General features: G+C 39.5%; 1 protein-coding gene across 2 annotated transcripts in view; it reads left to right on the top strand.

Moving 5' to 3' along the window:
• Positions 1-8,332: 8,332 nt before the first annotated feature.
• The window catches only part of LOC137979322 (polyribonucleotide nucleotidyltransferase 1, mitochondrial-like), a 23,457-nt gene continuing 19,289 nt past the window's right edge, over positions 8,333-12,500 (top strand). The window contains exons 1-6 of one of the 2 annotated variants that reach the window (XM_068826558.1): positions 8,333-8,466; positions 8,603-8,663; positions 9,579-9,659; positions 10,471-10,576; positions 10,674-10,723; positions 11,345-11,408. In XM_068826558.1, coding sequence (XP_068682659.1) covers positions 8,333-8,466; positions 8,603-8,663; positions 9,579-9,659; positions 10,471-10,576; positions 10,674-10,723; positions 11,345-11,408 — 496 coding nt within the window. Of the gene's footprint in view, positions 8,467-8,602; positions 8,664-9,578; positions 9,660-10,470; positions 10,577-10,673; positions 10,724-11,344; positions 11,409-12,500 lie in introns of those variants that run through there. The other variant, XM_068826559.1, reaches the window with a different exon arrangement.

Genomic DNA, 12,500 nt, shown 5'->3' with positions numbered 1-12,500 from the left:
TAACTTTTATATTAAAAGCGCTCAAGGGCGTAGCCCAGGAGGGGGGGGGGGGGGACTGGGGTGCCCGTGAACTCCCCCCCTCCTTTGTAAGCCTTTTTTTAGACAAACAACCTACAATATTCAGGCGACAATCTGGTGAGTACCCTCTGTTTGACACACACAGTATGACACCCCCCCCCCCCCCTTTGAAAAATCCTGGCTACGCTCATCTTGGCGCTCTACACGTTTACAGCATTCAAGGAGCCAGATCTGCATGTGCATAGTATTCACAAGGTAAGAGAGGGAGTTTTCCAAAAAGGGATTCAGTCTGACTTAGCATGACAATACTTGAACTTCGAAGTTAACTTCAGTTTATCTAGTGTATGATATTGTGTATTTCGTCAAGACACCATTTTGGTCATGATAATTTCCAAGTGGATTGTTGGAGAACACGGCCCTTTCAGGACTTAATTCGAATTCGTAATTAAATACCGTTTGTCCCCGCAAATGACTCTATCTACTCACAATTTAATTGGAACTGCCCATTATTAAAAGGGCACATTGTTTCAATGCTTTATTCATGAGGTAAGTCTAGATCTATTTCAGTCAATACTTCCCATAGCTCAGACTTTGAGATATAGCCAATGAGAAATTAATGGCTAACCGGTGAGTAATTATAGTTGATTAATCATCGAGTATTGCTCAATAGGTAAGCGATGACTAATCAGTGACATCGATCAGTGAATAACCAATGCTCTACAAAATTTGTTTGTCTTCGATTAATCACTGGGTATTGTTCATTGGTCTTATTTATGTATAGTGTAGGCAAAATGTTTCAGCGACACATTTCCGAAATTTCGCACAGTAGAGATAAAGGAGAATCCCGGCAGATTATGTGTCAAGTAGTCGCCTAGGGAAGGTGAAAAACAACTGACACTTTCAAACCGAGTCAGAGGTTCCATCGATAGAAATCTGACTTGATTTAGTAAAGTGGTCGCTTACGAGAGGTGGTCGCAAAGGGAAGTCAACTATATAACAATTGAAACTGACCGTGAACAGTGTTCACCCTTGCGCGCAGCCGACTGATGAGAAAGCGTCATCCCTGGTGCGCTATCCAAAGAAACAAGAACAAGAACAATGAACTAATGAATGGTGGATAGATGGACATAGGAATAAAAAAAAAATATTTATGCAACTAGAAGGTGTCTCAGTTCAAATTTACAAGTGGTTTTGGTCTTCACAAAAACCGCTCATTATCTTATAGCCTAAACTACTAAGGATATAACAGATATAAGGACGTCCAAAAGAATTACTCACTGCAAGAGAAGATAAATGTAAAATTCCATCCCTAATCATGTGATCGATTTGAAAAAATAAAGTAACTTCAAGGACTGAGAGTAACGAATTTTAGTCCTTCATGTAATTTGTGAGCGCACTTCAGATTTTCGCCTCACTTAGTGAAAGCAAAGCTTTTTCTGTGATATTATTAAATCCGTTTGATTCTGTCTCCTTCGAAAACACTGTCTATGAACGCGTAAGGTTGGAGAAAGCAGTTGCTATTCTCCGTAGTCGATAATATCTTCGTTCTCGAAAATATCTTTAAAAATCACGAGGGAAACGGGTGGGATGATCAATGGATGGATCAATCGACAAAGTTATGTTGTGTTGCATACTTACCGGTAGTAATATTACTGCCTGAAAGTGGCTCGAGCCAGCTTAGGATAAGTTTAACGTCCTTAATTGCTCAAACAAGTGTAATTTTCATAAACAAGTAAACGCAAGAAAGGCAACAGACTCCTGATTTCCAGGAATTCTATAATATGCCCTTGTGGACGCTGTTAATTGAATTGTGGGATGTTAAACGCTTCATTTTCTCGGATTAACCAAAGGTGTAAGTTAAGGCGAGTGACTTATGCCTAAGTGAGTTACCAGCCGTGAGTACCAAATCTTGAAATTTCAAGATTTGACATGCTGAGCATTGAAATTTCAAGATCTTGCATGCAGAATATTGAAATTTCAAGATTTGGCATGCAGAATATTGAAATTTCAAGATTTGGCATGCAGAAGATTGAAATTCAAGATTTGACATGCAGAATATTGAAATTTGAAGATTTGGAATGTGCAGAATATTGAAATTTCAATGCAGAAGAGGTAGTAGCCAAAACGCGGGGCCGGGGCCGGGGTCGGGGTCGTGGTCGGGGTGTCTTTTTCCAAAATTTTGTTTCATTTTGTCGTCATTCTCAAATGACTGTCATTTATGGTGGCAACTGAGGAACCTACAGAAGCTATGAAAGCTCTTAAGGGGCATTTTATTTTTTCTTAAAATCGTACTTTGTTTTTTCGTCTTTCCGAAAATCGAAGTTTGTTGTTCGAAATTAAGAGAATTTCTGAAATTGCTAAAATTGGAGTTTATGGAATACACGCTAACTGCCAGACAGAGTCCCATCGTAATATTCACTTCGTTAAAAAAAAAAACAACAACAGAATCACAGTTCCACGATGATCGTCACGCAGTCATGCAACGTTCTTTTTGCTTGTTTGTTCGTGTTGTTGTCAATGTTGTTGTCTGATTTACCACAAACGGTTTGTAGTAAAGTCAGTCGCACAGGAACTTGTTAGCCAATTCTATTCGGACTTCAAGGGATCGAATCCAATTTTACGAGAAAAAGCACAACCATACTTAGAACAATTTTGCGAAAACAAGCAACTGAGAACGTTTGCGTGACGACCATAGTGGAATTATGGCTATGTTCTGTTTCGTTTTAATTGTATTGCGGAGAAGTTTCTTACGAAGTAAACATTAAAATGTGGTTTTAAAATGTGGAGCTCAGCGAGTCTTCGGTGTCTCTAGGTGATTCGCACCTACGTACGAGGCACTACTTTAAGGCAAGATCACGCCACTGATTATCATGTAGATTTTCAGATTTTTATTCGTACTAGTTGCTCGATCGATATGTCGTTGAACTAGTCGACTGAAAGGAAAATATCACAGAAATAGATTAATGTTTTGGAATGCCGGCCATAGGCTAAAAGAAGAGTGCAACTGATTTCTTGAATATAGTACAATTTGTGTTTTCTAATCTACACGATCTTATGGTTTGATTTCTTCTATTGATTGTCTTTAATTATAACGTTCTTGATCGGAGGAAAGTGAAAAAAGTAATTTGCGCGTTTGCAGTTTCGATTTATATATTTCTGAATTTCTAATAAAAAGTCACCTTTCAACTCATGCAAACTTGCTTGCTCCGACCCCGACCCCGACCCCGACCCCGGCCCCGGCCCCGGCCCCGGCCCCGCGTTTTGGCTACTACCTGCAGAATATTGAAATTTTAAGATTCGACATGCAGAATATTGAAATTTCAAGATTTGGCATGCAGAATATTGAAATTTCAAGATTCGACATGCAGAATATTGAAATTTCAAGATTTGGCATGCAGAATATTGAAATTTCAAGATTTGGCATGCAGAATATTGAATTTCAAGATTTGGCATGCAGACTATTGAAATTTCAAGATTTGGCATGCAGTCTATTGAAATTTCAAGATTCGACATGCAGAATATTGAAATTCAAGATTTGACATGCAGAATATTTTTATTTCAAGATTTGGCATTCTAAATATTGAAATTTCAAGATTTGGCATGCAGAATATTGAAATTTCAAGATTCGACATGCAGAATATTGAAATTTTAAGATTTGGCATGCAGAATATTGAAATTTCAACATTCTACATGCAGAATATTGAAATTTCAAGGTTTGCCATACAGAATATTGAAATTTCAAGATTTGGCATGCAGTATATTGAAATTTCAAGATCTGACATGCAGAATGTTGAAATTTCAAGATCTGACATGCAGAATATTGAAATTTCAAGATTTTGTATGCAGAATATTGAAATTCAAGATTCGACATGCAGAATATTGGAATTTCAACATTTGGCATGTAGAACATTGAAATTGAAGATTTGATATGCAGAATATTGGAATTTCAAGATTTTTTGCATACAGAATATTGAAATTTCAAGATTTGGCATGCAGAATATTGCAAAACTTTTAAGATTCGACATGCAGAATATTGAAATTCAAGATTTGACATGCAGAATATATTTATTTCAAGATTTGGCATTCAAAATATTGAAATTTCAAGATTTGGCATGCAGAATATTGAAATTTCAAGATTCGACATGCAGAATATTGAAATTTTAAGATTTGCATGCAGAATATTGAAATTTCAAGATTCGACATGCAGAATATTGAAATTTCAAGATTTGGCATGCAGAATATTGAAATTTCAAGATTCGACATGCAGAATATTGAAATTTCAAGATTTGGCATGCAGACTATTGAAATTTCAAGATTTGGCATGCAGAATATTGAATTTCAAGATTTGGCATGCAGACTATTGAAATTTCAAGATTTGGCATGCAGTCTATTGAAATTTCAAGATTCGACATGCAGAATATTGAAATTTTAAGATTTGGCATGCAGAATATTGAAATTTCAAGATTTGGCATGCAGACTATTGAAATTTCAAGATTTGACATGCAGAATATTGAAATTTCAAGATTTGGCATGGACAGTTATTATGTTTTTGATGTTATGGACGCCGCTTTAAGCGAAGGCGCGAATTCGAAGTCGCACGTTTTCAAAATGAGGAAAATAGCTGCCAAAATAGCAATCAACATGGACAAGGATGGACAGCATTTTATGGCTAAGGAATACTGCTTCTTTCGGATGGCAATCATAAACGTTGCAGAGGCTTTATTACTTTGGGCTGCTATGTTTACCACCCATTGTTACGCAGAATAATCCGACTTGCAAGCATCGAAGTAGACACTGAAGATTCTGAGTCAGTTCAGAAATTTTGGACTCTATTTAACAAGGTTCTATCCGATTATAATTAAAGGAGAAGATGGATACCGATTTAATCCTCTTGGCTGGTATGCTGACGAAACAGGGTCAATTGGGAGGGACTTTTTCGCGTTTTTGGAGATGTAAGGAACAGAATTGTTTCTTATGTTTTTCATTTCAGACAATCGGTAAATCGCTTTTCTGTAAAGCTAACGACCACAAAAGAGCAAGAAAAATTCAAGCTATTAACTACTGAATTACAAGAGGCAGCGGCGCAAACCAAATATTTCGAAATCTTCGAGCAGCTTACCCGCTTTATTAGGAAAAAAAATACCGGGAACAAATATTGTCTAATTGGCGAGAGTGGTGGCACAAACGCCGTGCAAATATCTTTAAAGCATTCAAATCTGTACACGGAGCACCCAAAACAAATTGGGTTGAAGCATTCCACGCTTCCTGATCACATTCTGAATCTGTCAACCTGAGCCTAGTGGACGCTGCGTACCATAGTGGATGCTATTTTGACCGACGTCCAACTTCACGAAATTGGCGCAGGCACCATGGCTCCTCTAAGAGGCCCTGATGAGGCCACTAGGCTGGCAAGAGATTTTGAAGATCAAAAGCAACGAGCAAAGGATTATGCAAGCACAATCGCTACATTAACTAAAAGCCTAGAAAAAACTGGAAACTCTTTTATGGTTGAGACCAACAGCACTCATAGGCCAGACAAATGGAAACCCGCGAAACGGAAACGAGTTAGCATAAATGAGGTGCGCGCTCTTTCCGAGGACATTCGTCGTTATACATCAAGTTCTGAAGACGAAATTGTATCAACACCTCTGCGAAACGTCTAAAACGGCGAAGAAGCAAGTGCAGTAAGCGCTTCCAGTCCAGTTTAAGCAAGGCACTAAGAGAAAAATTTGAACTGTTGTCTTACAGAAAGGATGATTTAGGAATTTACTGCGACGTGAAAGGAAACCAGGATAATTACTTTGTAACTATAAGTAACAACCCGTCTTGTAATTGCCCTTACTATTTGTTTCCAGAAACTGAGGTCACTAGCACAGTCTAATGCCCCGTCCACACGTATCCGGAGATTTTTGTATCCGCAAATTTTTTTATGCGGATACAAAAATATCTGCGTCCACACGTAGCGTATACGAATCGTATAAGACCGTCCACACGTATCCGATGCGTATCCGGACATCTCAAAGGATTAGTCAACAGAGCATGCGGAAAAAGACTGGTTCTGATACTGTGACGTCAGCGCATACAAAAGTATACGGATACGAGCGTCCACACGTATCCGGATACACAGCGTATACAGAAAGTTCCACTCTGGAGAGCGAATACAGAAATCTCCGGATACACCGAGCGTATACAGCAGACACGTGTGGACGCTAGGTGTATCCGCATAAAAAAATTTGCGGATACAAAAATCTCCGGATACGTGTGCACGGGGCCGAAAACAAAGCGAAAACAAAACCTTATACCACAATCACTTCTTTATTAAAAAAGGATTTATTTATACTTGTCCAGCAGTGGTGAAGCACGTACGTATTTTTGACAGTTAATAATATCCAGTAGCGTTTTATGATAGTCATCTATCAATGCTGTTGAGGCTGAGTCGTGAAAATTTAAACTTGCCGATACCCTTTGCTAGAGTAAACTGCGTGAAAACCATACCCTTCACAGCGGCACATACCTATATATATAGCCCAAAGAAGGCAGTAACCCCCCCCCCCCCCTCCCCTGAGCGAGCGCAACACATCATGTTGTAAGATTGAAAACTCACAACAATTCCAATTCTAGATCATGAGTTAAGTCCTCGCATATAAATTTTATTGCGCAAAGTTCAGAGCTCTCAAGTCTCACGCATTGAGCGTGAGTCTCACGCATTTCTATGCAATCTCACGCTTTCACGCCGACGTGAGCATTTCTCACGCATTGGCCGCTCTTCTGGTAGGTAACTCTCCTTCTGGTAGGTAACTCTCTTTTAAGCTTTCAGAAGTGCTCATGAATTCCGAATTCGTTCCCTCGTTCCCTCGTTGAACTTCGGCCAATGTTCAATCTGTTCGTGTGCGACAAATCTTCTTCTTCCTTCAGGACTTTCACTGGTTAATATATGACTTATACGCCGGTATGTTAGCTTAGGCTGACCATAATAGCATGGGCTCTCTTAGCAAGCAGCATGAAAAAAACCAAAATGGAGGACTCTACGGTGCATTTCCAGCAATTTGAGAAGTTCAAATTTCAAAAATTTTCCGTGGGAGCATGCCCCGGACCCCCCTAGAATTTTTCGGCGCCTCCGGCTCAAGAAACACAGGACACTTGCGCCTTTGGCGTGATCTCCAATCTCCAATCTCAACGGCTTTGGAAACTTCTCGAGACTTGAGAGCTCTGAAAGTTCTGCCACTAAATGTCTCAGTGTTCTGTGGCCGGTTGCTCGAAGCCTGGTTAGCGCTAAAAGTTGGTTAAGAGCTATCAAAACCAATAGGTTTCCATGGTATTTAACGCTGGTTAGGGCTAACCATGATTCGAGCAACCCGGGCCAGAAACCGGCATAGTGTAGTCAACTTCCATCTTGCTCACACCCATTTTCACAATTCTACTTCCATCTATCAAACTTCCGAACATCGTAGGAAAGAATGTCTTCGTTTCCAGTGTATTCAATCTTATAGCTTTATTTCACAATTTGACTACCACAAGGAAAATACCTTGCGCCTTACTCACTTCTATGCACCGTTCACTTGCTTACCGGCGGGTCTAATTTGCAGGTCGCAGGTCGCGGGTTGCAGGTCATTGTTTCACCAATACAGAAAGTATCCTAAACATTCTTAAAAGCTAACCTTAGGCCTAATTAGGCCTAAACAAAAGTTTTAAGGACTAAGGTTAGCTTTTATGAATGTTTAGGATACTTTCTGTATTGGTGAAACAATGACCTGCAACCCGCGACCTGCAAATTAGACCCGCCGCTTGCTTACCAATGCTACACCAGAAATTTGCAAAAATTTAAGAATATTTTGAGAATAAACCCGAGCATGAAATAACGATATAATTTTGTGCGTTGAAAATCTGTAAATACAATACAATTTTACGTTTTTAACTTAACAGTATAAAATTATTTCTTTCTCTAAACGTAGTTGAAACAAAATCGGGTACTTTCGTTTCCATCAGGGTGTTTCTTTGAGAGCCAAAACGGCCAAGGTCTGATGTGACATCTTGACCTCGCTGACTACAACGAAAAGCGATGGAGCACGTTCACAATGTAACGCGATACACATCTAGACACCGCAATACATTCTAAAACGGAAATGTCATTACAAGAATATTCTTGCTTGACCATACCAAAAATGGATAACTCCTTATTTGGGAGAGAGGGGAATCCTTTTTCTGGGCCCATGAGGTTGGGCCCATGAGGTCTTTCACTCTCAAGGGAGTCTGGACTCGGCTGTTGCACAAGAACTACAGAGGCACTGGAAACTAGTAACCCTAACGAGCCAAGATGGCGGCTCGCCCGGCTGGAAGATTTGTAATTGAAAGTTGTTTTTTCAAATTGTCTAGGGCATTGAAACGTTTTAGAGTTCTTTGTAGGTCGAAGCATTCTGAATGTGTAGTTGAGCTTGAGGTTGGCCAACAGTGAGTATCGTAATGATTCAAATGGTGATTGATAAAGTGTCTTTGAACGTATTGCACGTGCGAAAAAAGGGTCATCGACCGACTTCAGAGGAAGTTCAGCTTTTGATCGATGCCTTTTTTCATCTGTGTTCCATAGATCTATGAGGTTCTCAACAGGAAAAGTGGCAAAATTAGCAGACGGGGCCGTTGTTACTGAGGTGAAAAAGATATTTTTACGGCTAAACTTCAGAATACCCGGCCACGATTGCGTGACATGGAATTAGCTTAGAAGAAAGTATCCTAAACATTCATAACAGCTAACCTAAAGAAAAGTTTTTAGGCCTAAGGTTAGCTATTATGAATGTTTAGGATGCTTCTTCTAAGCTTTTCTTCTAAGCTAATTCCATGTCAAGCAATCGTGGCCGGGTACTCAGAAGAATTCAGATCATATTGAAATTCGGAGTGTTGGTGTTTTTTAGAAGAGGGGAAAATCGGAGTACCTGGGGGAAACCTCTTGGAGCAGAATAGAGAACCAACAACAAACTCAACACTCTTATGACTTCGAGTCCTTGAAGACCCCAGGCCTAATTGGTAGAAAGCGAGTGCACTCATCACTACGCCAACCCTGCTCTGCAGGAGCGTATGGCAAGGGTTATTCGTACATGTAGATGGTCACAAATCTAGAAACTAACCCTGCCCAACCGGGCTTAACATTGATCACCATTCAGGAATCACTGTCAGCCCTGTGAGCCAACCATACGCTCAAAATTTTCAATTTTGGGATTTATTGAAGGCATGTGTACAGTTTGTGATGTCATCAATTTTGAAGTAGAAACACTATAAAGTGTTTTCACATGATGTTGCGGCGGCCATGTTAGTGTCCCTAAACAAAGGAACGGCGACCATGTTGGTGTACCCAACTAATTCTCTGTTATCATGCACACGCTTCCTTTCATTTCGGGGGAAAAACAAGGTTGCTGATCATGTGAGTCTTTCTCTTGCTCAACCTCTGGTGAGTTTTAGAGAGGCTCTGCTCACAGAGTGAGCATACACAGACATTGTTCAGAATCCCCTTCCATAGGCTCCAACTCTGCTCAATCCTCAATCCTCTTGCCTTTTATGTCATTTTTCAGTGTGGAAATAATGCAACCTTAGTCACAGCGGTCAGTGAGGAGGAATCAAAATTAGCCTTTGGACATGGAATACCATTAACGGTTAGTCAACAGATTGCAAGATATCAATAAATAATACTCATTACAAAATACATGGTGGTGAAGCTACAATGTAGTCATGCATTTTCAGCGAAGGGTAATAGCTTTAAAATGATTGATATTTGTAGCCAAGATTGCTTTTAACAGTACATCATGTATATGTTCAAAGAAAGTGCAGTGACACTGTAGTTAAGGATTTATATTTTGAAGGAATTGCACCTGCCTCAGTTTTGTTCATTAATCTCAATTGGGTTATTTCAGTGGTTGCATGTTTTGCAATATTAGCCAAAGGGTACTCCCCTGTGTTTTGAAAGGAATGGTTGCTTGTCTTAGCCCATGGGCACACATTGACTTAGGTAATATTCCCTTTTTATTTACTTATAGAGACAGTAAATTATTATAAAAATTAATGTGCCAATGAATCTTGCAGCGAATAGCACAAAAACTCCAGTGGAGGTGGTATTTCTCAAGAAAATTTAGTTTGTAATCATCTATAATCTAATGCAAAATTAACATATAACGTGAGTGTCCAGAATAAGACATTTGGCCCGATTAATAACAATTTGAAGTCCAACATTTCTTATGTAAACCCATGTTACCCTCTACCAAATTAGGGTATACATGTATAATCATTTGGAGTGTTTGTCCAAATTTTTGGTTATTACTGAACTTGTACATCTGTGCTTAAGCTTCACACCAGTGCTTGGACATATACCAAACAATGAAACTGTTCCTGATGATAAAAGCTGCTGTGCCTTTGTTATTAGTTGATTTAACCCTTAATAAACCAGGTGATTTTTTGACATGTGTTTAGGTTGATTATAAGGAAAAGGCAGCAGCTGGCGGCCAGTTTCCAAGGACTTTTTCAAGAAGAGATGTTGGATTACCAGAACGTGACATTTTAATTAGCAGACGCATTGGTAAGTTAACAGTAAAACATTAGGGCCAGAGTGCTTGTCTGGAACAAATTAGAGGCCATAATCTTCAAGAATTGAAACATCTGTTTGTTTGTTTTAGACAGGTCTCTGAGGTCTTTGTTTCCAAAAGGTTATTCATGTACCACACAGGTATGAGCAGAAAATAATGGCACTCAAAATGATGATGCCTTGTTTCCATCAAGAATGTTTTACAGTATTATAATAATAATGTTAATATATAGATTTACCCAAGCCCAAAAGCCAAGCTCCCATGTTATTTGTTCTTACACTAAGTTAACCTGGCTTGAGCCTGCGATCCAATCGAAAACCAGTACCTGGTCAGCGGTCAACATTAAAAAAGCAGCTCAGCTCATTGAACTTTTAACTTGAGCCAGTGATATGGTCATGTGATACTGATCAGTGGATACCTTGTTTTAACAGGTGTCAATTAACCATAACATTGATGTCCAATATCAAAGATGTTCCCTCTAAAAAATGTGGGTTACACCACAGAATTTCACATTGCCATTCATGAAAGGGTGGGCATAGGGCAGTCTACTGTGACTAAAACCAAATTTTCTCGCACAATTTGGTTGCCGTATTTTCTTACCCATGTTGCCCTGTGTGTGTCTGACCACTCAATCGTTAAGGTGATAATGGATGTCCTGTATTTTGGTTTTATCAAAGGCCCCTGGCTTTGGAGCACTCCTCATGTTGTCGGCGTGTAATAAGTTGTATTTAATGTATAACTTGTTTGTTTTGTTTTACGAGGTGATGGGAAGTCTTTGGGCCGCAGATGGGCTCTTCGACCCTGACATAACAGCAATGAATGGAGGTCAGTCAGTGAGACACCCAACCAAACAGCCAGGCAGTTGGTCAGCATGTCATTGTGTCTTTCCATCCATGACCATCCTTCCAATGATTTATCCCCCTTGAAGGAGATAAACTCAAATGATGGTTTTTCTAGAGTGTGGAAAATAAAATTACTGGTACCTGAAGGAATACCGTAAACGTCTATGTATAAGCCGCACTTTTTTTTCACAAAATTGAAGCCATAAATCAAGGGTGCGGCTTATCCATGGATACATCTGTGTTTGGAGTTTTAAAAAACCTAATTAACATTCATACAACTTCTTAAGATCTCAGTTAAGAAACATAAAAGAAACTGAGAGCATGTTGCTGTTGTTCATTGACTTTTTAATGAGTGGTGGCTCCTAAAGGAGCCGTTTGTGTCTTTGTGTGTTTTTTCGGCGAATCTTGCTCTCCAAGAGTTCTTTCAAGCGATTAATTTTTGCTTTACTCGAACAAGTAAACACCAACCTACAAGGAATCTCCATTCCTCCGCTCAGCTGTTTGCAGTGACGTCTTCAGCCAGTCACTTCCACGCATATCTTTCCGCCACATGCGATAAAATACCACAAAGTTTGCAAGTACTCGCGAGGTAAATGGCCGACTGTTTCGTTGTCCTTGACCACCTTCTCAGCAAATTTGTTGACTGCAATATCAAGCTCCTGTTCTGCATGAATTTTTTCGCCTGTTGCGGGTACATCTTTATAGACGTAGTCATGATACCCAGGCCCTGGCCCAGACTCCTCCCCACATTTAAAGCTTGGCTACTAAGCACTCGTTCGTTTTGTTTCAATATTGAAGGAATTTCAACTTTATGGTGAAACCTTGATTGTTTGTCCTTGTTGGTTTATAGCAATAGAACGTTACTGGAACTTCAAACTTTATTGTATTACACATTTTTTTCCAAAATCTGCGCTTCTAAATTTGGGGTGTGGCTTATCTACGGATGTGGCTTATACATGGACGTTTACAGTACTTCTCAATGAAGAGAAGAGAATATATACATACAGACACACTTAATTGACCACTCTCCATAGGGGCTTATCGGGGCCAATGAAACATAATCAGTGAAACGACA

Source organism: Montipora foliosa, chromosome 12 (genome assembly GCF_036669935.1).
Source record: "Montipora foliosa isolate CH-2021 chromosome 12, ASM3666993v2, whole genome shotgun sequence".
Classification (NCBI taxonomy): domain Eukaryota; kingdom Metazoa; phylum Cnidaria; class Anthozoa; order Scleractinia; family Acroporidae; genus Montipora; species Montipora foliosa.
This window is presented reverse-complemented; position numbering and strand designations above follow the sequence as displayed.